This window comes from Psammomys obesus, unplaced genomic scaffold (assembly GCF_907164565.1).
Source record: "Psammomys obesus unplaced genomic scaffold, mPsaObe1.curated_primary_1811, whole genome shotgun sequence".
In the NCBI taxonomy this organism is placed as follows: Eukaryota; Metazoa; Chordata; class Mammalia; order Rodentia; family Muridae; genus Psammomys; species Psammomys obesus.
In genome coordinates, this window is record NW_026596034.1 from 23763810 (window position 1) to 23790352 (window position 26543).

Sequence of the window (26543 nt, forward strand, 5' to 3'; positions counted from 1 at the left end):
CTTAGGTTAAAGGTACTTGGGGAATGAACTTAGGAGGGCCTCAGATTTTGTGCTAGCTTGATTTGTAGCTAAGTTGTTAGTTTGCCTAGCATGCATGAAGCCCTGGGTTCAGTCCTACTGAGTAAACTGGGTGTTGTAAATGCCCAGAATCCCAGAACTCTAGAGAAAGGGGGTGGGGAGCAGGGAGTGGCTGGGAGGGCAGCGGATTAGAGGTTCAGACATGTCCTTAGCTATGCACACAGTTGAAGGCCCCAGTTTGGGATACGTGAGACCCTGTCTCAAACCAAACCAAATGGAAAACAAGGGAAAAAGAACTAGAGAACAAAAACCAAAATCAAAACAAATATAAGCCTGTCCTGAGACAGTGAGGGACTTGACTTGGGGGAGATTGGCTGCCTGCCTTTTATGAACTCTGATTTTAGATCAGCTAGTTCAGCTTCCTGAAACTTATTGATGACCCAGCTATGAAATGACAAGTTTGAACTTCAAGTTCTTCCCAAGATTCATTTGTTTTTGCTTTATGAGTGTGAGTGTTTTCCTGAATATTTGTGCAAAACATGCACAAATAGTACCTGTGGAGCCTGGAAGACAGCATCGGTTCCTGGAACTGGAATTACAGATGGTTGTGAGCTACTGTATGGTGCTGGGGACTTGATTCAGGTCCTTTGCAAGAGCAAAGTCTTCATGGCCATTGAGCCATCTCTCCAGCCCCCTATTTTGAGGCAAGGTCTCACTATGTAGTCCTGCTGTACTGGCGTGAAACTCACTGTGTAGACCAGACTGGCCTTGCACTCACAGAGATCCACCTGGCTCTGCCTCCTGAGTGCTGGGACTAACGGTGTGTGCCACCACACCTGGCAGGAACTTGTTGATTTTTTAGAAGAGATTGTCTAGGACTGATTACAAGGTCCATGTATTTACAGTTAAGGTATGCAGTGTTCCTGTCTCACCACTAGGTGGCCTCAGCTAGCCTTGATGTACGTGTAAAGTGGTACATTTTCCATTGAGGTCTTATGTCTGTGACAAAGCTTTATTCTCAGACCCATCCTTGTTGCTCGACTCCTAGTCCTAAAATATTTTTTGTTCTGTTTCTTGACTTCCTACTGTAGCTTTTAGGTTTGGAGTGCTTCAAACAACCCCAGTAGTGCCTGTGACCTTTGTCCAGTTGTAGACCTTTGTAGGACTTGTCACCTTCCTAAAAGGTCTGGCAAGGTGCTCAGCTTCCTGTCAGTAGAGACCTCAGGGGAGGTTGGTCTTGTCATCGTGGGTGAGGTGCATCCGTTCTAGCCTCTGATTTGGGCACTGGGTGCACAGTGTCTGTGTGTGATTCCTCTGGTTGACCTGGACTTCTCACGAACGATGTAGGCTAGGTGCCCGTGGGATACGGTGTTTGTTGGCTTTATATTCTGTGGGTTTTTACCAGTTTGTTGGAGACAAATGATAATCACAAGTGTGGCTGTGTGCTAGGCATGACAGTGTATGCCTGTAATCTCAGTACTCAGGAGACAAAGGCCATTTTCAGTTGAGTAGGAAGTTCAAGTCAGCCTGGGCTATACAGCAGGATGCCACTATTTAAAGCCAGGAAGGAAACCAGACCAAAAGGGGAGAGAGAGAAAGAGTGAGAGAGATTATTTTTTTTAATTTAAATTTAATTTGATTTGTTTTTTTGAGACAGGGTTTCTCTGGCTATCCTGGAACTCACTCTGTAGTCCAGGCTGGCCTTGAACTCAGAGAGATGAAAAGTGTTTAAAGGGTTTAATACCTAGCTGTTGTACCTGTAATAAGGCAGAAAGGGCTCTGAAGAATTTTATCAATGAAATAGCTTATGCATTATTTGAAAATGAGAGAGATAGATAGAGACAGAGAGACGAGAGAAAGATTGAGATTGATTCGCATGAAGGCTGTAAACAGAACAAGCAGTAAGGTGGCTGACCATCATGGAGCCTGTTCAGCCCCTGCTACGTGACAAAAAGCAGCAGAAGGTGCACAAAACCCAGGAATGGCACACAGCTGGGGTGGGGTCGGGCTGCTGGGGGCGCATTTTGGCTTACAGCTCCCTCTTTACATAACTGAAGATGACCCCTTCCCCAACACATACACGCTCTGGCCCAGGCTGAGGAGAACCCACTCTGTAGCTCATGGTGGACTTTTGAACCCAAGATGAACCTCTTATCTCAGCCTCTCAAGTCAGTGGGATTGTAGGCATGAGTGACTTTGCCTGTTTTTTTTGTTTTAAGTTTTGAGAGTAGCTCTGTCTGGCCTGGAACTCCCCATGTAGACCAGGCCAGCCTTGAACTTGCAGCAGTCCTCCTGTTCTTCCTCCCAGCTGCTGGGATCACAGGTGTGTGTCCTCATTCCAGGCCTAGTGTGACCTCTCTTCTCAAGCCTGTTTCCTCCTCGGCACAGTCATGGTGACAGTATGTCCCCGCTTCATGAGTTGTGGGGCTTCAGGGGATGATGTATGCCTTGGTGTGTCTGTTTGGAGGGACTGTTGGTTGAACCTTAGTGATTATCTCTATGCTATTTTAAAAATTTGTGTGGTTTGCAAAGACTGAGGAAACAGTCCTCGACTTCACAGCGTGGCCAAATGGAGATCTACTCAGAGGCAGTGCAGGGAGCCCTGAATTTCCAGAGGATCCCCGCAGTGCTCAGACTTGACAGGAAGCTCAGCTGCTCTGAGGAGCCGCATCTGTGCCAACTGTCCCACCACGGGGAACTGTGGGAGGCATGTCAGTGATGTGATACATTAACACAGCATGCAGTGGATTTTGGGACAGCCGTTTAAAAGTTGATTCGGGGGCACTGGGCTGTAGGCCAGTGAGCAAAGCACTTTGCTATCCCTTGTGTGTTTAGGTTAGGAGCGATTTTTCTCTATGTTTCAAGCTGTTTTGTATGTCCATGCTTTTTGTTTTGTTTGTTTGTTTCTTTGTTTTCTTTATACCCCCTTTTATTTCTTGTTTTAAATTTATTTTGTATGTGTGTGGGCACATGCATGTGGAGGTCAGAGGTCAACCGTGGGTGTCATTACTCAGGCACTGTCCACCTTCTTATTTGAGACAGACTCTTGCTGGAACCTGGGACTTGTCAACTAGGCCAGCCTGGCTGACATTTGACCTCAGGGGATTTGCCTGTCTCAATCCATCTCTCCAGCTCTGGGATTATAGACAGCGCTGTCACACCACACGTGGCCTTTTATGTGGGTGCTGGGAGGAAATGAGGTTGGCAGGCATTCACAGCAAACATGTCTTGACTGAGCTATCACCATGTAAGTTTTTAAAAGTTTTTCTTTTTTTTTAAGAGCACAAAGCTAAACAAAACAAACACAAGATCTCTTCAAAGGAAATAACCAAAAGGAGCCAGACCATCTGCCCCATGGGGCACAGGGCAGTTACTTAACTCACCTGCTTTTGCTTTCTGTCTCGTCCAGTGGTGTCAGCAAAGCCCAGGGTGCACAGCCGCCAGCCGAGGATCAACTCCTACGTGGAGGTAGCAGTGGATGGACTCCCCAGCGAGACCAAGAAGACGGGAAAGCGCATCGGGAGCTCCGAGCTTCTCTGGGATGAAGTCATTGTCCTGTAAGGGTGTCACTTCTAGAATACAGGGGTGGGGGAGGAGAGGCCAGGGCAGCAGACCCCACTGCCTCAGCCCTGTGGTGCTCCTCTCTAGGTGTCTGTACCTCATCGAGCTCACAGACACTCATTATTAGCTAGGGGTAGCAGGTCAGCGTGGGAGGTGTGCATGACTGTCTCCCTGTTTTGTCCCCTGCACGATGTCAGCAGGGTAGCTTTTAGCAGTTTGTTTCATCTTAAAGGGGCAATTGGCTCATCTGCTGGGCTGTGATGAGTCACTCATTTGTTTTCCAGGAATGTCACAGCCCAGAGTCATTTAGATCTGAAGGTCTGGAGCTGTCACACCTTGAGGAATGAACTACTCGGCACTGCCTCTGTCAACCTCTCCAATGTCCTGAAGAACAATGGCGGCAAAAGTATGTATGGTTCAACTCTGGTCAGGGAGGAAATGGCAGCCAGTCCTGGCATTGACCACAGTGCCTCTGTCTCTTGGAGACCATCTATGGGGTTTGAGGAAGGCAGGGTTCAGCGTGCTTGGTCCAGGGCTATAGGATGCAGGGCAGTGTCTCCTAATTGTTCCTCAGGGGTGCAGGCTCTCCTTCTATCCACTCTCTCACTCAGGAAGCATGCAGTACATTGAACTAAGCTGCCAGAAGCCTCCATCTGAAACCATTGCTCTTCTTGTCTGAGCTCTAGAACAGAACAAAGGAGCTGTGTGTGTGCGTGCGTGCGTGCATGCGTATTTCTCTGTTTGGGACAGGGTTACAGATGGTGCCCTGTGTCTCCGAGGCGCCCAGAATTGGCCTTATTGGCTGTTGGGGTGTGACAGCAGCTCCGTCTGAATTATCGGGCTGCCTCTGCTGATTGGACATATAAATCCTGAGGTCTGTTCCTTGCTGTTTGTGGCCAGTGGTGTAACCTACGCCTGTGGCCTGTGGACCCTCCCTCATAAAGCCTCTATTCAGAGCAGTACCATATGTGGCCGCCAAGTGCCGGAGAAAGAAAGGCTCCTTTTTTTTCCTACCATGGAGAAAATACTTTGTGAAAGCGGACTTAGGCTAAGTGAGACACGGGGGCAGGGCGTGTTGAGGTGTGGGGCAGTTTGCACCTTTTCCTTCAGAGCCCGTCCTTTCTGCTGGGCTGCTGGAAGGTTTTGGCTCCTCCTGTCCTCTGTTCCTTTCTGTTGGACACACAGCAGCACATCAGAGGATTGTTAGAGGCCAGGGACGTGTCTCTGTTTTGGTGGTTTGGTCATTTGAGTTGGCCTTTTCCATGTATGTGATATGTGTGTGTGCCCGTGTGTGTGCATATATGTGTTGGCCCAAGGTCCATCACAAGTGTCATTTCTCAGGTGCATCAACCATGCTTTTGTTTTTTGAGACCTGGAGCTCACCAAGTAGTTAGGTTGGCTGCCCAGTGAGCCCCTGAGATCCTCTGTTTCTGCCTCCCCAGATGGCGTTGCGGGCATGCGCATTATGCCTGGTTTCTTACATGGGTCTAGGATTTGTGCAGGTCCTCGTGACTATGTGGCATGGACTTTGCCAGCCTAGATGCTCCCCAGGCCTTCCACCAGGCTGAGCTCACACTCTGAACGCCTCATCCCCCAGCTTCCACCTCCTAAGTCTTAGGATTAGTAGGCGTGCAGTGCCCTGCCTGGCTTCCAGTTTGCTCTTTGTTTTCCAATCCTTAGTCTGCTTTTTGTGACTTAAAGGTTGTAGTTATTATACTTGTAGAATTTCTCACATTAAGATGTAGCACCAAACACCTGGTGTGGTGTCGCATGCTTGTAACCCTGCACTTGGGAGGCAGAGGCAGGTGGACCTCTGTGAGTTTGAGGCCAGCCTGGTCTACAGAGGGGGTTCCAGATCAGCCAGGCTATACAGAGAAATCCTGTCTCAGAAAATCCACTGAAAAAAGAGTACCACAAGGAAGATGTGCTGGGAAGATGTCTCAGCAGGTAAAGGTACTTGCTGCCAGGTCTGACAACCCGAGTTCAGTCCCTGGATCCATATGGTGGAAGGAGAGAACTGATTGTCATGGTTGTCCTCTGACCTGTGTGTGTTTAAAGAGCCCACACTACTCCTTTAGAGGACCCAGCGCTGATGTTCTCACAGGGCTCCCAGTTGCCTGTCCCTCTAGCTCTAGAGGACCCAGTGCTTCCTTCTGGCTTCCATACCTACGCTCACATGTGCGCACATAGAAATACGTGCACATTATTACCCTTTTTAAATCCACAGATCTTTAAGAAATAGGTAGTGGCGATACGAGTGACCTGTCTTTTCACATTTGTGCAGGCAGCAGGCTCTGGCTTGATTCTGTTTTATTTTCTGTGGTGCTGACCTAGAACCAGGGACATGGGCACAGTAGGTAGGTGCTCTGCACGGAGCTGCGCTCACGGGGCAACATCATACTTACATGCTTTAGAAGGGCATTTTTATTACCGTGTGTGTGCATCACAATGCATGTTAGAAGTTAGAGGACAACTTTGTGGAGTTACGTCTCTCCTTCTAACTTTACGTGGGTTTGAACTCAGGTTTTCAGGCTTGTATAGCAAGTGCTTTTACCTACAGAGCCATCTTGCGAACCCTGTACTTCACCTTATGGTTATCAAAATAATTATGCAGGCACACAGCTTTAATTCAGCACTTGGGAGGCAGAGGCAGGTGGATCTTGAGGCCAGCCTGGTTTGCAGATTGAGTTTCAGGACAGTCAGGGCTACATGGAGAAACCCTGTCTTAAAAATCAGAAAACAAAACAAAAGAAGACAAGTGATAGGGCCGGTGAGATGGATGAGTGGTTAAGAGCCTTTGTTCTTGCAGAGGACCTGGTGTTTACCTGTGGTTTCTATTGCTGTTAAGGGGAACCATGGCCGTGGTAACTCTTATAAAGGAAACCATTTTTTGGGGTCTGGATTACATTTCGGGGGTTAGTCCATGATTGTCATGGCAGGAAACATGGCATTGTGCAGGCAGACATGGTGCTGGAGAAGGAGCTGAAAGTTCTTTCTTGATCTGTAGGTGGCAGGAAGAGACTCAGACACACTGGGCTTGGCTTGAGCATCTGAGACCTCTAAGCCCACCCCCAGTTTCTCCAACAAGGCCACACCTACTTCAACAAGGCCACACCTCCTAATAGTGCCACTCCCTATGAGCCTGTGGTGGCCATTTTTATTCAAACCAGCAGTTCCCAGCACCCACACAGCGGGTCACAACTGTCTGTAATTCCAGTTCTAGTAGAATCAAAATTCAGGCCAAACAGATGTTCTTGTATGCTCTGCAGCATGCACTTAACACTTGAAGATGTATATTTATAAATTGTATATAATGTATGTAATGTATATTTATGTATGGCTTTTCTGAAACCTGGCCTCCCTATGAAGCCCAGATTGACTTCCAACTTTTGATTTCCCCTGCCTCTTATTTCCATTGAAAAGTTTTGATTTATTGTATGTTTGTGTGCTTGAGAATATTTTGAGTGTATATATGTGCACCACGTGTGTGTAAGAGCTTGCAGAGGTCAGAAGAAGGTATCTGATCACCGAGAACTGGAGTTACAGGCAGTTGTGAATTGTCCTGTGGGTGCTGGGAACATCACCAGAGTTCATGAGAACTTGATCCTCACTAAACAACTCCTCACCCTGCCTAGCAGCCACAGTTCTTTTTGTGTCTTGCACTGTAACTGGAGGCAGACATTTATTCTCATTTACACTTATTTTAATTTTTAATTACATGTGTGAGTCTGTGTAAGTATGTGTATATGAATGCAGATGCTTGCAGAAACCAGAACAGGGCCTCAGATCTCTTGGAGCTTGAGTTACAGGCAGCTGTGAGCCACTTGTGGCTGCTGGGACCTCAGCTCAGGTCCTCTGCAAGAGCACTGTGCATTCTTAACCGCTGAGTCATCTCTCCAGCCCCCTGTATTTATTTATTCTCTTTAAAATAACTATTTTAGGGGTGGGAGAGATGACTCAGCAGGTAAGAGCACTTGCTGTTCTTTCAGCGAACCCGGATTGGGTTCCCAGCACTTTCATGATGTCTCACAACTGTCGCTGCCGTTCCAGGATATCCAGTGCCCTCTTCTGGCCTCTGCTGCCACCAGGCGTGTATAAGGTGTACATGCATATGTGCGGGCAAAACACTCAGAACAAAAATAAATCTTTTGAAAGACTATTTTGGCTTTTATAAGACAGAAGGTCACTTTGTAGCCCAGGCTGGCCTTGGGCTACAGAGTCTTCCTGTTCCAGTCTCGTAAGTCCTGTGCATCTAGCCTGCTTTCAATTCTTTAGTTATATATGCAGCCAGGGAATTGCTTGCTGCTGGTGGGGTAATTCTGTGTGGTTTATAAAGATGCTAGAGATGGCTTCCAGGGCAACTTGCATGCTAGGAAATGTAATTTTGCTCTTCTATTCTTCTCATCTTCCTTCCTTCCTTCCTTCCTTCCTTCCTTCCTTCCTTCCTTCCTTCCTTCCTTTTTTCTTTCTTTTTTTTTTTCTTAGACAGGGTTTTTCTGGCTGTCTGTCCTGGACTCACTTTGTAGACCGGGCTGGCCTTGAATTCACAGAGATCTGCCTGCCTCTGCCTCTCGAGTGCTGGGACTAAAGACATGTACCACTACGTCCTACTTCTCAGTTTTAAAAGCTAAGCTAGCTATTTTACAATTATTTTTATTAATTTTTATTTTAAGTCAGGGTCTCACACTGAGGTTCAAATTATTATGTAGCCCAGGCTGGTGTTAGAATTGCAGCTAATCCCCCTGTCTCAGTCCCCTGAATGCTGGGAATATGGGCATGAGCTCCCAGGGCCTGGCATTAAGGCTTATTTTCTGAAGTGAATGGAAGCAGTTTTCAGCTTTGGGAACAGATTGCAACATGGGAATTTTTTGTTCCAGGAGTACAGGAAAGAGCCTAGCCATAAAACCAACAAGGCCTGGCATCTTCATTTGAGTAATTCTTTGATGACTTCTTCAGTCTGTACCCCTCCTCCCCAGTTATTGGTTTATTCAACTTTCCTGATTCAGCTTGAGTTAGTTTTGTTAATTCATTTTTTTCTGAGAAAATCAGTTCATGAAATCTTACTATTTATTAGTATTAAGATTTTAAACAGCATTCTTATTTTTTTTTAATGTGTATAATTTTTTTTTAACTTAAAAGTTTTTTCTAACTTTCTTTGCCCTCTCCACATATATACACTGGCTCCTTTAAACTGTTTTATTATAAAGTTTTTACCTTGCCCTGGAAATCGACTCAGGGCCTCTTTTACAAGCTAGGTAAACATACCACCACTGAGTTTTTCATCTTAAAGCTTTCCCGCCCCTCCCCTCCCGTCTTCCCGCCCTTCATTCCTGTCCTCCCCTCCCTTGTCCTCCCCTTCATTCCTGTCCTCTCCTCCTCTCTCCTCCCCTGTCCTCACCTTGTCTTCCTTTCCCTCTCCTTCCCTCCCATGCTTGCCCCTCCCTCCCCTTTTTCTGTGATGCTGGATCAAACCCAGGGTCTCGTGCATGCTAGGCTTTGGCTTCAGCTCCTGCTGCCATTGCTTATTCTGGCCTGAACTATAGCACATTGTGTGTGTGTGGCTGTGTGGGCAGTGAGCCCATCAGATGAGAATCAGACAGGAAATGTGGGTCATAACAGGGCAGCAGGCTGCCTTTTCTTAGAGAAACAAGTCCTCTTGGCTTGTCCTTTTGGTATGTCTGCATGATATTCTGGTCATGTTTCATAAAGCTTTCTGTTTCAACAAGGTTCTTCTGGCATACATTATATAGAGAAGTCATTTCTAGCATGTAGATCTTGGGAGGCAGACTAACAATTTGAATTCCACCTCCACCCGCTCTGTGACGCTGGACAATAACCCTGATATACGTGTCCTTACCTGGATTACATGCTTGCTAACTAACAGTGGTGCTCACACATGTCAGAGCTCCGTGAGTAGCGGTTGTGGTGGCTGTCTTCACGGAAACATCTCCTCCAGAGATGAGGAGGTTTGGTTCCCAGAGGTGGAAAACCTGTTTCCTCATGTGGAGACCCTCTTGCCTGAATGGAAGACAGTCCTGAGGTTGTCTGAGAACTCTGTCAGATGCCAAAGCTTTGGGGAATGTGGCTTCTGAAAGCTGTCCTTGCCATGGGCCGTTCTGTCAGGAGCTCCCACGTTGGAGCTGCAGGCTGGAGCTGCTCCCAGAGTAGTGTCTAAGTGTGAACGCAGCTGTGTAAGGAAAGTGGCTCACAGTCCCTTACGTTCTTCCTCTTTCCCGCCTGGTCTTTTTGTAATAGGTTTTCTCGGGAAAGGAGCTGATAGGCAGTGATTGCCCTACCTGGCGTTCCTTTGCTCCACAGATGTAATTAATTATTCCACTCACTTCCTGTTTTCTCTGGGTGAACTTGCAAGTTGACTGGGAAACTCAGCTGTTTCTGTCTGCTCTTGGTAGAGGGATGCTGTGATGGAGGGGTTTTTCCCTCAAGATCTGTGGTTCTATGTGGTCAGGCTTGCTGACTTTCTCCAGGGACATTGACCTGGCCATAACTGCCCAAAGGACCTGACCAAAAGTGCTCACTTGGCTTCCAAGGAATAGCTCCAGTCTAGAAGGCAGCTCTTGAGGCTGCACGTTGATCCCCGCCCCCACCCGTGCCCAACCTTTCCCCAGGGCTGGAGACTGAACCCAGCATCCCGCTAAGCAAGCACTGAGCTAAATCCCCAACGCCTTTTGTTTCGTTTTTCTTGAGATGCGGTCTCATACAGCCCAGGCCGCCCTCAAACTTGTTACATAGCTGAGGATGACTTGAGCTGATCCCCCTGCTTTAACCTGGGTTAAAGTTCTGGGGCTATTTCCTACATATAATACATGGTAATATGCCAGCTATACAGGGTGGGATATTTCATGTTTCTTTCCTCTCCCCGCCTCCCATATCTCTTTTTCTTCCTTGGCCTTGTGCATGCTAAGTAAGCTTCTAACACTGAGTTACATACCTAGCATGCATTTCCCCCAAGTTAATTTGTTTTATTATGTATGTTTGTGGGTGTGTATGTGTACTGGGGTCACAGGAAATGTGTGCAGAACAGTGGCAACTTAAGGGGTTGGTTCTCTTCTTACACCATCGGCTCTCAGGGATTGAGCTCTATGTCAGGCTTGTGTGGCAAATACTTTACCTGCTGAGCCATTTTGATGGTCCCTTCAATGTCCTTTTGACTTGTCCCCACCCCATATATTTGTTTATATAGAATCTTGGGCTGGTTGTGGTAGCACACGCCTGTAATTGCAGCACAGTGGAGGCAGAGATCACTTCAAGTTTGAGGCCAGCTTGGTCTCCATAGTGCGTTCCAGGCCAGCCAAGGCTACATAATGAGAGCTAAGTCAAAAACCAAAACAAACAAACAAACCCCCCCAAAACTCACAACAAAATCCAGAAACAATAAAATTCACTCTATGATGAAGCTGATTTCTTTAAAATCAGAAAAGACAAAAAAATGAAATAAAATAAAGCAAAACAAAACAAAAAAACCAGGAAAGACAGAGCAGGAGAGGTGGCTCGGGGTTAAGAGCACTGGCTGCTCTTCAGAGGTCCTGGGTTCAGTTCCCAGCACCAATGTGGTGACTCCCAACCACTGCAGTCTGTGACTGGACTCCGTGGACACTTCCTACACGTGGTGCACAGACACATGCAGACAACGCGTACAGACAAAATACATAAAGCAAAGTGAAATTTAAAAACAAATCAAAAACTTAAAATCCGAATAGAGGCTGGGCCGCAGCTCAGGTGGTAGTGTGTTTCTAACACACGGATCAATCCCTAGCACTCATACAGTGGCCCGTGACACACCCTGGCTTCCCAGCAAGTACTTTCTCTCTCTCTCAAGAAACTGGTAGATAAATAAATACCAGGAAAGAATGGCATTGGATCAGTAACCCCTGCTGTATTCCTGTGCTGAGGTTGGATCTAGGGCTTTGTACATATTAGGCAAACACTGGCACTGAGCTACACCCAGCCTTTATTTATTTTTGTCATTGTTATTGTTCTGACAAAATCTCAGATAGCCCATGGTGGCCTTAAACTCTTTATTTTCTGTCCCTGTTTATTACAGGTATGTACTAATAGGTCCAGGCCAAGTCTTTGTCTGTTTGAGGCATGATTTACTGTTTAGTTTAGGCTGGCCTTGAACTCACTGTGTAGCCTGGGTTTATTTGTATGATCCTTTTACCTTGCTGGGAAGACAGGGCTGTGCACCACTACACTCAATCCCAGGGATTTTATTTTTTAAAGATTTATTTGTTTATTTTATATATATGAGTACTCTATCTGCATGTATACCATTGGAAAGGCAGCCAGTGCTCTTAATCACTGAGCCATCTCTCCATCCCCAACCCCAGGGATTTTTAAGGCATGTTTCTGGGAGCAGTGCATCCTATAAAAAAGTATGTTCTCAGGTCAGGCAGACTGCAGAATCAGAAACTGGGAGTGATATGCAGTAGTCCTAGTTTTAAGTAACCAGGTTTGACCCTAGGCTCTAGTTTGAGAATCAATAAAGCTAGTTGTGAAAAAACTGTCAGACACTGACCTTAAAGCACCATGTGCAGGGCATTTGTTACTTAGTGGAGTTTGTTCTGGGCAGGCCCAGCCATGGCGCTCCTTTCTCCGTCCTGTGTGTTCTCAGAGTTTTCAAATGGAGGGTCAGAGTCAGACGACCACATCCTTTTCAGTGTTCGTAAGAACTTTTTTGGCTTTTCACCATTTTTATTCTTTTTGTTTCTTTGTTTTTGTTGGCTTCAAACTCACAGTGATCCTTCTGCCTCTGCCTCTTCTAAGTGCTGGGATTACAGGCATGTGCCACCATATCCAACTAGCCTTTATACTTTTTAAAATTATTATTTAAAAAAAGATTAATTTATTATGTATACAGTGTTCTGCATGCATGTACACCTTCAGGCCAGAAAAGGGCACCAGACCTCATTATAGGTGGCTGTGAGCCACCATGTGGTTGCTGGGAATTGAACTCAGGACCTCTGGAAAAACACCTCTTAACCTCTGAGCCATCTTTGTAGCCCAGGATTGTTTTTATTATTATTATTGTGTGTGTGTGTGTGTGTGTGTGAGTGTAAGTGTATGACACTTGTGTTGGTGCCCTCAGAGGCCAGAAGAGGGTGTTGGATTCCTTGGAGCTGGAGTTAACAGGCAGCTGTGAGTTGCCTGACTTAGGTGCTAGGACCTGAACTCTCAGGTTCTCTGGAAGGACCTCCTTTTCTTTGTCTCCTTCCTTCCTTCCTTCCTTCCTTCCTTCCTTCCTTCCTTCCTTCCTTCCTTCCTTCCTTCTTCCTTCTTCCTTCTTCCTTCTTCCTTCTTCCTTCCTTTTTCTTTAAAATTTTTTTTCTTACCATTTATTTACTTAATTGTTTATTTCCTCTGTGTGGATGTTTGCGTGGATTTGTATGACAGTCAGAGGGCATTTTGCCTTTTCCTTCCACCATGTCTGTCTGGGGGTTTAACCTACTCACATCATCAGGCTTGGCAGCATCTTTACCTGCTGAGCCATCTTGCTAGCACTGTCTTTGCCCACTGTCCCCAGTAATGGGATTAAATCTAGGGCCTCACGTATACTAGGGTTGTATTTGAAGTATTTACCACTGAACTACAGCCAGCCCTTCTTTATATTTGTCATTTGGAAACAAGATCTTACATTTCCTAGGCCTGCTTTTGATTTACTTTGTAACCAAGGTAGGGTTTGAACTTTCCCAAGTAGCTAAGGTTAAAGCTTATTTTGCTTCATGCTATTATGCCTGGTGGTTCTGACAGACTTCTTCTTCTTCTTTTTTTTTTTTTTCCTTTAAATAATAGTCTTTAAAAAATTAGCTAGTGTGGTGGTGTACACTAGCTTATTGCCAGAACTTGGGGAGGCTGAGACAGGTGGTTCTCTGTGAGTTTGTGGTCAGCCTGGTCTACATAATGAGGTCAGCCTGGTCTACATAGTGAGATCAACCTGGTTTACATAGTGAAACTGTGTCTCAAACAAAACCCCCCCAAAAGCCCCTCTGTGCCTGCGTGTGTGCATGCAAGCACGCCAGTGTACAGGTGGGGTCAGATGACAACCTTAGGTGTCTGTCCTCACCTCCCACCTTGTCTGGAACAGGGCTCTCTTACTTTGCTGCATATTCCAGGTTAACAGGTTAGCGGGCCCCTGGGTTTCTGGGGACCCCTTTCCCCGGTCTCCATAGGAATGCTGAGATTACGATGCCTGTGCTCCATGTCTGCTTTTATGGGAGTTCCGTGGGTTTGAATTTAGGATGATATCTTGAGTGGCAAGCACTCTTACCCACTGAATGATCTCCCCAGGTCTCTGATAGGGTTTCTAAATGTGCCTATGTGCATGCACATACAATCAAGTACATATATCATACATGCACACAGATTTGCACATATCTCTGTACTTCTATATTGAGCACCCCGAATTCACACTGAATGGACCCTATAGTTCCAGCTGGAACCCACAGGCTTCTTCCCGACATTCCTCTTCTCCATACGAGAAGCCTGGCTCTCAGCATCTCTGTGTGCTTATTCATTCCTCGTTGGTAATGCGCAGGGGGCGGTCTGAGACTGCCGCGCTCATCCTGCCGTGAGTGCTGAAGCAAGCTTTGTAAGGCTTCCCGCTCCTGCCCACTTCTGTGTAGCTCTTTTCTTTCCCCCTTGCGTGTTTCTCAGATCAGAAAAAAAGAAAGCAAACAGCTCCCTGTTTATTTAAACATCGTAGAAGCAGAAGTTTGTCACCAGGCTTTACCTCCAGAGAACAGACCAGCTAGTCAGGAGCTTGGCTTCCCCACAGGCTCCCGAGGACGGAGGCTTCTGGTGGGTGGGCTGTGGGCCTGACAGACAGTGCATGCATTTATGGTAAAGTAAACAGACTGCCGTTTTCCTCCACTTCCAACTTAAAGATTAAAAAAAAACCTCCTGAACCCTGATTCAGAGAGAGAAGAGAGAAAAATGGTGAAAGGCTGCTGTTCAGTTACAGTTTTAAATTTAAATTTGTAAAACTGTTCAGGTCTTTATTGACAAAGAGGCAGGCAAGGGAGGCGGGTGAAAGGGAGTGTGGGGTGCTGGGAGCTGGGCACTAAGAGCTATGAGCTGCAGTGCCTGGAGCAGGCCTCATGGTAGAGATGGACAGAGCAATCCTGCACAGCCAGTTAGTTATGTTTGTGAACCTGGTAAACCCCTGCGACCAGGTGTGTCCAGCTCATGGAAGTTCACAGCATTACTAGATTCTGAGACTCTTCCTCTTGCTCCTGGGGCTGAGTGTTACTGACAGTCGCCATGTTCGTAAATGCAGTGTAAAATCTATGCTGTAGGTGGGTTTTGCCGGGATTCCAAATGAAGAATGGGTCTTCGCGTGGTGGGTCAGTGGTTAGGGGAGTTTACTGCTCTTCCAGAGGACCCAAGTTCAGGTATCACACCCACATGGCAGTGCACAACTACCTGCAACTCCAGTTCTATGGGATTTGACACCCTTTTCTAGGCTCTGCAGGCACCAGGCATGTGTGCAGTGCACACATATACATGGAAGCAAAACACTCATGCACATAACGTGAAAAAAAGCAGAGGAAAAAATTAGAAGTTAAAAAGCAATACAGGCTTCAAAATTAAAAGAATTCCTGAATACTTAACTCAATGTGTTAGACCTTGTTTCGAATTCTGTTTATATTATTTGGACAGTGTAGATATAAGTGGATGCATGCATAGTACTCTTCAGCTGGGTAAACCCTCTTGGGCCGAGTTTCTCCAAGCTGAAGATGAATTTAATGCCTCAGACCCACTGAGCGTCAAGGCACACAAGCACAGCCTATAACTTGTTGCTTGGACGCTGAGCTTACCGTCTCCACTCAGCATCTGCAGAGGTACAGACTGCAGTAAACAGGAGAAGGGTTCAGGCTAAAAATCTGGAGTATGGTTCCCTTATGTGCAGGTGTGCGTGTGCGTGTGTGCATGTGTGTGCGTGTGCGTGCGTGTGTGTGTGTGTGTGTGTGTGTGTGTGTGTGTACCACATATGTGCTAGTACCCATGGAGGCCAGCAGAGGGCATTATATCCCCTGGAGGTGCAGTTACAGATGCTTGTGAGTTGCCTGACATAGGTGCTAGGCATTGAACTCAGATCCTCCTCTACAAGAGCAGGAAGTGCTTTTTAACCTCGAAGCCATCTCTCCAGCACCTGCCAGCCATCCCACCACCCATCAGTGGAGCCAGATCAGTTGAAATGCTTGTAGTAGCAGTTCATTTGTTTTTGTGTTTTTGAGATAGGGTCTCACTATATAGTCCTGGCTGGTCAGGAATTTGCTTTGTAGACTAGATTGACCTCAAAGTTGCAGTGATTTTTTTTTTTTTTTTTTTTTTTTTGTCTCTGCCTCTTGAGTATTGGAATCATAGGTGTGCGTCACCATCCCTGGTTTAGGGCTTTTTGGTTTTGTTTTGTTCTGTATGCACACACCCACAGTTTAACCATGGCCTGTATGGATTTTTGTTGTGGTAGTTAAGTTCTTTCAAAGATATCTTTGTACTTCTATCCATTTTTATTTTGGAGATAACGCCCCAAGGCACGTGATTGCTGGGTCAGAGGTCAGGTGTGGTTCATGTCTTTTGGTATCCCTTAACAGGGTCTGCTGTCATGTCTGACTAATTCGTGTGCTCACTTGTTTGTTTCCCTGTGACTTAAGTGACTTTGGGTGTTGTCATTTGTTTGACCTCGGCTAGTCTGTTTTTGCTGTCTGTGATGGCCTCATGTAGCCCAGGTTGACTTCAGAGCTCCTAGGTAGCCTGTAGACGTTCGGTTCCTGATCCCTGGCATGAGTGGAGTGTGCGGCCACTTTTTCCTGTGTGTTGTGCTGGGGATGGTACCGAGGGCCTTGAGCTGTACCCCAGCCCTGCCTTTTCTTCTGAGGAGCCTCCGGTTAGATTCCTGTCACCTTTGTGCTGCTGCAGTTGCTTATGCCACGGTTGCCAGTGGCCCCACATTGCTAAATCCAGAGGCTAGTTGTCAAGCTCAACTCATTATCTCACAAATGGACACGAGTTGTTATTCCTCTGTGATACTCTGTATCACTTGGTTTGGTAGATGCCACACTTTACCAGTTCTGTCTCTCTGTTCACTCCAACTCCTGGACCTTTGCTAATGCTCCTTCTTGCCAGTTTTGAGACGCTAGGATGCTCTGAGTTGGCTTAGTCCCGTGTCCTCTTCTACACCCTTCTTTTCATGAGATCATGGTTTATATTGTCTGTACATCTATGATTTGTAGTCTGGGTCTGGCCTCACAGCAGCACAAAACAGTGTTTACTCCTAATTAGCACCCTGAGATGCTCTGCTGGTGTAGAGCACACACCTGTTACCTAGCATTTAGGAGGCACCTCAGGTTCAAGATCAACCTGGTCGATATGTTGAGTTCCAGGCCAACCTTAGCTTAAACAAACAAACAAACAAACAAACAAATGAAAACAAAAACAAAAAAAGAAAATGAGGGTCTGTAGAGATGACTCAGTGGTTAAGAATATTGGCTGCTTTCTCAGATAACCTGGGTTTAAGTCCCAGTACTCACGTGTAGGCTAGTGACTATCTTAGCTCTAATTCTAGGGGTTTCAACACCCTCCTGTGGCTTCTGCAGGCACCAGGCATACATGTGGTGCACTGACATACATGAAGCAAAACACCTATATTCCTAAAAATGGAAAGAAATAATTAATGAAAAAACAAAAACAAAGAACTGTGCAACTCCGTGATTTTATTTATTTGAGACAGGGTCTCATTATACAGCCCTTGGCTGGCATGGAACTCACTTTGTAGACCAGGCTAGTCTTGAACTCACAGAGATTTCATAAGAAGTCTCCTTTTTCCTCCCCCAGTGTCTGATCCTTAGGGGTGTATGCGTTTTGTGTTTTGTTCACCCTTGTTTCCTGTGGCCACCCTGTGCTACCACACACACACACACACACACACACACACACACACACACACACACGTGCGTGCACACTCACGCACAAACGTGCCTACATGCTCCTGAGGCAGAGAGCCAGGACCATCAGAGTGCTTGTGCCTACTTTGGGACTGTGGGCTGACTGTAGCCTCAACCCCAAATGTAAGCCTTTGTTTCATTTCTCCCCTATCCAGTTGCATTGACATCAGCGTCTGCTCGTCTCTTGATTGGCACCAGATGCCAGGCTCTGGGGTCTAAACCCACTGTTAATAGTCTTCAAAAAGCTCCCTGTGTGCTGCCTTCCATCCTCCTGTACCTCAGGCAGATATGCGCAAGCCAGAACCTCAAGGAATTCCCAAGGAAGCCAAAAGCAGCTCCCTCCCTGCAGCATTTCACCCCATCCTCTCAAGTCCCAGGCTGGGTCTGTTTCGTGGCTTTGGTGTCAACCATGAGCTGTTGGAAAGAAAAATCCTTTTAACGAGAGTCTTAAAAAGTAAACACAGGCCCTGCAAACGAATGTTCAAACAAACCTGCTTTCAGTGTTGCTGGCTGAGAGGCTGCTTTGTGGAGCTCAACTGAGGGAGAAGAAAAGCCTTCTGTTCGACACACTTGTCCTGGGTGGGGGCCTCAGTACTGCTGTCGGCTGCTCAGTGTTCTGTGAGGAGTGGGCACTGGCGTCCACCAGCCCCGAGGGAGCATGTGTGTGGCAGAGGGCTTTTCCACCTCTGGAGTGGTTGAACTAAGTGCTAGTCACCATGGCGCCTTCCTTCTTTTTGCGCGTGTAGGGTGGCTTGGCGTGGCTATAATAGGTGGTGTGGGAGCCAGAGGAAGGAGGGCAAATTTGAGGCTAGCCTGGTCTCCTAGTTAGTTTCAGGTCAGTCTGAGCTATATAGTGAGTTACTGTTTCAAACAAAAGAAAACAGGAAGTTGTTTTCCCTCATTTCTCTCTTAGGCTTAAGAAAGCCCCCAGCATTGGACTTGGATTAGTGTAGAGGAAGCTTACCTTTAGTTTCCAGGGCGCTTTCTTAGGCACACGAGGCTTACCTGGAGATGTAAGGGTGGGACGTTTCCTAGCATTCACACGACACCTTCCCTTGAGTGCTGCACTGGACTGCAGAGTTCACGCGATGGCCGAGGCAGAATGCATGGCAGTCCTCCTGCACTCAAGGGTCTAAGGAAGAAGCCAGAGCCAGTGTGACTGATGGTTCAAGCCTTCCCATGTGGGTAGATGTGAGGGAGAAAGCATAGGGTGTCCTGGGCCTGAGTCACAGACACACCTTAGCCTGGTGCCCACACCCCACGCTGACAAGCTTTATGCTGTTAGGATGGTGGCCTGCATCGGTGACAGGGAACAAGACCATTGTTGGACCCGAGCTGTTTTGTTTTCACATGGCAGGAATAAGTCCTTCTATAAATTCTTTCTTTAAATATTGATGTTTCCGTAGAGTTTCCATGTTACGTACACCCTTCCCCGTCATTAATACAAAGCCTAATTGGGGCACAGTGTTTCATGCTTTTGAAATTGTAATTTCTAAAAACCCAGTTTTTAAGAAGAATATTTTAATAGAATTTTAACCATAAAAATACTTTTTTAGGAGGTTACCCTGCTTTCGCTATGCTGAGAACTTTTAAAAGGAGTTTTGTTCAGTGCAAGCCTGTCTCGCTCCTGTGTGTATAAACATGGCTTTGGCCCTGCCTGGGCAGCAGAGAGACAGGGTGATGGCTGAGGTTCCCTGAGGGCGCGGGAATGGATGGTCTGTTAAAACTGGCCCAGGCTGCATGGAGATTAATGGTGTGAGGAGGACTTTCCCTCCCTAGGGCAGAGCAGTCCAGTGAGGCAGCTACAGTAACTGACGGAGCCGCTTGTTCTAAAGACCTCCCTTTCCTGCTTTCCCTGGGCCTGTATTTATTCTTCCTAAATCTTGACCAAATGTAAAATATGCTGTGGCTTGACAGTTGGATTTGCCAGGACAGATGGAGGCTGTGTTTTAGGGGATCCTCTGCTTCAGGAAACTGTTTGGTGCTTTGTTAGATGGATGGCTGTAATGGCCAAGCAGTTCTGGGGAGGGGCTAGGGTGAGCAGAGAAGAGAGATACAGAAAGGAGAGATAGAGAGGAGAGGGACATGGACTTTAAGGATAGCCCCTCTTCCTTGCTTTGGAGACCATGGTTTCTTTCCTGCCAGGACTCCTCTCTGACTCCCCCATCTGTCCTTTGTGACAGCATTTGGCTGCTAAATGTGAGTTTTGTCTCTCCCAGCCCTTGCGGTGAATACATGTCCATTTAGACTCCCCTTCTCTCCACGCCTGCAGGTGACCACAGAGCTCAGCTCAGCCTTGGCCTCTGCCCCGAGCCTCCTCCTTAGTTCTGTGGACTCGGTAGTTCTTGTGGACATGTCAGAACACCTCGACATGACCACCACAGTATCTAGATCTTACTTTACTGCCTCCTCCTGAGAAGTGGCCCTGGCTCAGTGTTCTGTGTTCCAAGGTCTAGAGCCACTGTAAGTCAGTGAGAGGCCTGGGTGTGGCCTTTGGGACCCTCCCCCCTCTTGCTAACCTCACTTTCTAATCTGTTTCACAGTTCTCTTGGTATTTACCTTGGTACTGACCACTTTTTAAGTTTTATGTTATTATTATTTTATAAATTTTGTGTGTTTGTCTGTGTGTGGGTTTATGCATATGGAGGAGGCCAGAAGAGGGGTCAGATCTCCTGGAGCCAGAGTTACAGGCTGTTGTGAGCTTCTTGAAGTGGGTACTGAGAATTGAACTTGGGTCCTCTAGAAGAATATTTTATGTTCTTAACTACTGAGCCATCTCTCTAGTCTCTGCCCACTTTTTTTTTTTTTTTTTTTTTAAACGGGTCCCTTGTAGCTCACTGAGCCCAAACTTACTAAGTAGCTGAGGATGACCTGGAACTCCCAATCTTTGTGCCTCTACCCATGTGCTGGGGTCATAGATGTACCCTGCTATGCCTAGAGAGGCCTTCATCTTCATCTCTTTCTTAGGCACATGCTTTCCTGGTCCCTAACATTTTCATCTGTGGCCTTCTTTCTGGCTGGCTGTGCCTTTACTCCCTCCTACCTTGTTCTCTATGCTTCAGACTCACAAAGCTGATCTTGTCATGTAAAAAATAAAAATTCTTAAATACCACATGGTTGCATTTAAGAAGGTGGAAAACAAAAGCCAAACCAAAGGTGTTAAAAGGCACAGGGCACTTTGCCTCATCTGGATCACACACCCTTCCAGCCCTATTCACCTCTGCTACACCCTTGAATGAGTCTGGCTTGCAGGACCTTCACGGCTAGAATGCTCTTCCTCATAGCCACTCCCAGCCCACTGCCAAATTTCAGGTCGCCTTGGAGTTGAACTATCATCCTGTACTTTCGGTTCGTTTACCAGGCTGTAACAGTCTGCTTATGACACTGCAGTGCGGTACACTGAACCTTTTCTCACAGAGGCTACTTACATTTTTTTTTGTTATTTTGTTACTGGTTCCTCCCAGGGAGTTGTGGGGTTCCTGGAGGCAGGGACTGTATCTCTTTTCTTTCTCCAGCATAAGCAAGCTTCTAGCAGGGTCTGACAGACAGCGTGCCCAGTGGCTGTTTTTTGAGTAGGTGAACAAGAAAGAGAAAAATTAAGAAAGGGAACAGATTACGGGGCTGCAGATGTAGCTCGGTTGGTAGTGCTTGCCTAGTGTGCACAAGGCCCTCGGTCCTGGGAGTACTGGAGGGCACATGAAAAGTTCAAGATCCTCTTCAGCTACCTGCTCAGCCCTAGGCTAGCCTACTCTTCATGAACCCCTGTTTAAAAAACAAAGAAACATCTCTAAGTTGGTTTTGTACAATGAGCCCCTTTTCTGTCACTTAGCTCATGAAACCCTCAGGAGACTGGGACTGAACTTAGTTATGAGGAAGGTAGACTCCCTGCAGCGGCACAAGGGAGGCCAAGCTGAAGCCTTTGCTACCCCTAGGAGAGCACGGAGGCTTGGTTACTGGGGGCCCGAGGAAGTGGGGCGAAGCAAGAATCAACTGTGATTCTCTTCACAAGAATCCTGGTGTTTACAGCCTGATTCCAGTAAGGTACAAAAAGCCTCACTTGGGAGGCCTACTGCAGTTGGAGCCAGAGAAACCTCATAAGGGTAAACCCAGCAAGCCTCTGGCTTCCGTTGCTGCACAGGGGACGTGAAAGAGTGCTCTCTTTCAGTCTGGGGAGCTGCCAGCCTATGTGTCTGAGTTATGGGGAGCTGGGAAGAGACCATTGACTCTGCCCTTCTCACAGTTACATGTAGAATGAGCACCAGCCTGCTAATGAATGCTCGGCTTATTTTCACTCTCTCTGCTGGGCCTCTGGGTTTTTGGGCAGAGGGAGGCAAGAAGGCGGTTGGCTCCACCCAGTAGCTCTGTTAAGGCCAAATCCAGCCCTCTTCATTAGCCTTGAGACTCTGCTCTCAAACATTTGGTCTACCCTAAAACTACCCTACTTTTGTGTCATCTCTCTCTTTTTTCTTTTCAGATTTCAGGTAAATTCTTAGGTCTGTATTCCAAAATAGGATGAAAAGAAACCTTTTTTTTCTTTTGAGAGCTATGTGTGCCCAGGGCTGGGGACATAGCTCACTGTTAGAGTGTGTCCTTAGCATCTTAGGCAGGAAATACTGGGTTCCATCCCTAGCAAGGGAGGAAAACTATATGGACATGCACATATGTTTTGTTTTTTAAATTTATTTATTTTATTACATATGCAATATATATAATAAAAATATGTGGACGTTATGTGTGTATGTGCACCATATGAATGTCTGGTATCTAAGAAGTCCAGAAGAGGGGCTGTTATGGATGATTATGAGCCACCATGTAGGTGCTAGGAATGGAACCTGGGTCCCCTGCAAGAGCAGCAAGTGCTTTGAACTGCTTGAACTGCTGAGCCGTCTCTCCAGCACCATGCTCTTCCGTGTGTCAGAGAGTGACGACCAAAGCCTCTGCTTGGAAGTTCCTACATACTCTGGTGTAAAGGTACCTGTGCCAGAGCTCTGGGCTTGGTAGTGGGACCACACTCTTGTAGCACGGCTCGGCAGTCCACTTTACATAAAGTGTTCCTTTTGTTGGGATAAGGAAGGCAACTTCCACGCCCTGCACAGCCATCTGTACTCGTTAGTATATTCAAGCAGCGTGTCAAAACTCAGATCAAGACAGGGTACGTTAGCACTGACCCTGTGCAGCTGGCAAGTGGAGCCACAGCCGCCAGCATGTTCTGACTTTGCAGGTAGGAGAAAGGAGAGGAGGAGAGGCTTCTTCCTGCCTAACTGGTAGACTTTGGCCTTCTTCAGACTCTGTGTGGAAGGTTGTGTTTTGGTAACTTGGTAACTTACACATAACTCTGTGTTTTAGTAAGCTGACCTAGGGGGAGATTAGAAAACAGTGGACAGAGTGGTGCACAGTCAAAAACCACAAACTACAAAGAATAACCAAGGACTGGAAGGCTTGGTGAGTAAACACCTCTCCACGCAAGCCTGATCCCTGGAGCCACATACAGGTGGAAGGAGAGAACTGACTCAGTAAAGTTGTCTTCTGATCCCATGCATTCCTCCCCATCACAGGGGTTATAAGGACATGTGTGAGCACAGACACACACACACACACACACACACACACACACACACACACACACACACGAGGATGGGGAGAATAGCCAAGTCCCATCTGAAATTAGTTGCTGTGAACTTCTGTCATTCTGGGCAAGTGGTCTGTTCAGAGGTTGACTACAAGGCTAGCTTCAGTGCTGTTCTGCATTGGTGGATCCCAGGAAAGACTGACAAGCTCTTTTCTTGTTGGCATAAGCAGGCCCCTGAGAGCAGCCAGCTTAGTTTTTGTGAATCCCAGGGGCTATAACTGTTAATAAAAGTTACATGTTTTTTCCCTTAAAAACTTCACAGGGCTGGAGAGATGGTGGCTCAGTGGTTAAGAGCACTGGCTGCTCTTACAGAGGATTCAGGCTCCATTGCCAGCACCCGTGTGGCAGCTCCCAGCCATCTCTAGCTGCAGTTCCAGAGGATCTGATGCTCGGTTTTTTCTTTGTGGGTACCAGGCATGCACACAGTGCACAGACATACGTACAGACACAACACTTACGCATATAAAAGAAATTAAAAAAAAAAAGAGTGCCTGCTTTTCTTTAGAGGACCCTGGTTTAGCTGCTCATACTGCTCAGGAACTACTACTCTAGCTCCAGAGGATCCAATACTTTCTCTGGCGGGCACTTCTTACACTCTCAGGCACATGCCCCCGACACATAATTAAAAAGAAAACTAAAGATTTTTTTATATTTATTTTCAAAGCTTATGAGTGTATGCTTGGTGCCTGAGGAGGTCAGAAGAGGGTGTCAGAGCTGCAAATGTTTATTTCTGTTTCTTCTAATCTTCCCTCCTGCCAGTTTAATGTAGACCTTTGTAGACCTTTCTCATCTATGAATACTTCTGTAAGTAACTGTAAAAGGCAATGACTTATCAATTCCTTTTTTTTTTTTTTTTTTTTTCCAGAATATCCCAGGTTGGTCCCAAACTTGCTGTGTAGCCAAGGATGGCCTTGAATTTTTCGTTCTCCTGCCTTCAGTTTCCATGTGCTGGGATTGTAGCTGTGTACCACTATACCTGTTTTGAAGATAAGGGCTCTTAAAAATAGAGCTGTCAGGCAGCTGTGTGGCGCAGTGGCAGAGTGCTTGTGTGGATGCCCAGGCCCTGGGCTTGCTCTCTAGCTCTTGGTGTCAATTTATACCTAACCCCTCCCCCTTTATGGTAATAATTTAATCCCATCAACTATCCAGGCAGGTTTTCTCTTTCTCTCTCTCTCTCTCTCTCTCTCTCTCTCTCCTCTAGTTGTCTTAGAAGAGTTTGCTTACTTTTTGGAAACAGAGTCTAACGCCCCCAAACCTGTTGTGTACCCTAAGGATGCTCTTGACCCTTCGGCTGGTACCTTCCATGTGCCACCACACGTGGCTGTTTGCTTTTAAGATAAGGATAAGGGCTTGCTCCTAGCTCAGGTCGGCCTCAAACTCAGAATTTTCCTGCTGCTGCCTCCAGGTGCAGGGATTACAGATGTACACTGCCATGCCTGTCTGTCTTGTGCGTTTGTCTTATTTGAATCAGAATCTGGATGAGGGCATTGTGTCTGCTCAACATCTTTATCCCAAGGCTTTCCTTCTACCCCTTTTAGTGTGCTGCTGCTGAATGAACAAGGTAGTTTATGTTGACCAGTTTCTAACATTCTGGATTTTCCTGCTGTGTCCCTGAAGTGGTTCAGTGTGTCCCTTGCTTCTATAAGCTTATGAGCCTCGGGCTGGTGTCTTTGCTCTCAGTGTGGCTGTGTGCATTTCCTTTTAGGAGGCATGGCTGTCTTGTTGTCCTTGCTGTCTATTAGAAGGCTCTCCTGCAGTGTCCTTGCTTTCCCTCAGATCCTAGAAGCCACACTGTTGCCATCTGTCCACTTCTATAAACTAGAATCACAAGATTTTGGCGACTGGTTGGGACTTCAGACAGAAGAGCATGGTCATATGTGACAAATGCGTTTGCCGAAGCTGGCTTGAGCTCACGCCTTTGGCTTTTTTGGTAGAACTTAATGTCTCTTGCCAGAATACAACGTCTCTTGTATTATTATATGTTCCATTTTGCCCTAATTGAATCTGACTTCTGCCAACTCGTGTTCTCAATTAGCCCCTGATTGTAGTCCCTGCTTTTTCTCTAAAGCTTGGATTCCCAGAGACTGCAGCCTTGTGGATATGCTCTTAGGGGTCTTTCCTCTCAAGTAGCCCAGAGAAGGCCTAGGCCAAGTTTTCAAGTTTTCTTAGATGCTGCATTCTTGGGAGACAGTGAGATTGCCTTACCTGTGCCATTGCAGAGCCTTCCTAGGTGGGTTTGTCTTATTTTGTTTCCCTGCAGCCAGAGAGACAGTTACAGTAGGATCTGCTCACTTCTTGCTCACAACCCTCCCATGGGACCCTGACTTTTTTTTTTTTTAATGTACATTGGTGTTTTGCCCGAATGTCTGTGTGAGGTTGTCAGATCTTGGAGCTACAGACAGTTGTGAGCTGCTGTGTGAGTGTTGGGAATTGAACCTAGGTCCTCTGGAAGAGCAGCCAGTGCTCTTACCCACCCTAACCCCTCCCCCCCATCTCTGTAGAGCCCCTGGGACCAGTCTTAGGCAGAGGAAATGCCAGGGCCTTACCAGGCTGTAAAGCATTGCTCCCCGCTGCCCCCAGCTCCTGCTCCAGCTGCCCTGGCCTCCCTGCCCTTCCAAAGACAAGCCAGGTGTTCTCTGGACTGGGGGCTTTGACTTTTTCCTCTGCCTTGACTGGCCTTCCGTTAGACACCTACATGGCTCTCCACCATCCTGTCAATCTTACTCATTGCTCAGCTTCGCAGTGAGATTCTCTACCCCAAAGCTTCTCCTAGTTGAGTTCCCTCCATCCTTCCTGTTTGATTTTTTTTTTTTTCTTATTATGTTTGCCGTTGTCCTTTTTGTTGCTTTGTTTGTATGAAACAGGGCCTCACTTCATGGCCCTGGAAGGCTGGAACTTACCATGTAGAGCAGGCTGGCCTTGAGCGATCCTCTGCCTCCCAAGTGCTGAGAGTGAAGGCGCACGCCACCTTGTGTAGCTGCCACCCGCTCTTTGTTTTTGTGTTTGTTTGTCTGTTTGTTTGTTTGACATAGGCTGTCCTTGAACTCACTGTGTAGCCAAGGCTGGCGGTAAACTCCCATCTTTCTGCTGAGTGCTGGCAGTGTGTGTGTACTGCCATGCTCCTGACAGAGTATCCAATCTAAAAACCTTGCTTATCTGGCCTGGGGAGATGACTCGGGGTTACAGCACTTGCTTTGCAAGTGTGAGTACTTAAGCTGGGTGGCAGCACTGGTTGAGGCTGTGCATGCCTTTAATCCCAGCACTCTGGAGGCAGAGGCTGGTGGAGTCTTGAGTTCTGAGTTCCAGGACAGCCAGAGCTACACAGAGAAACCCTGTCTCAAAATACCAACTCCCCCCCCCCCCCAAAAAAAAAA

General features: G+C 46.8%; 1 protein-coding gene across 1 annotated transcript in view; it reads left to right on the plus strand.

Moving 5' to 3' along the window:
* Wwp2 (WW domain containing E3 ubiquitin protein ligase 2) overlaps positions 1-26543 on the plus strand; it is a 121276-nt gene that overhangs the window by 17012 nt on the left and 77721 nt on the right. The window contains exons 3-4 of the mRNA XM_055621071.1: positions 3428-3575; positions 3864-3985. Of these exons, the coding sequence (XP_055477046.1) occupies positions 3428-3575; positions 3864-3985 (270 nt within the window). The remainder of the gene's footprint in view (positions 1-3427; positions 3576-3863; positions 3986-26543) is intronic.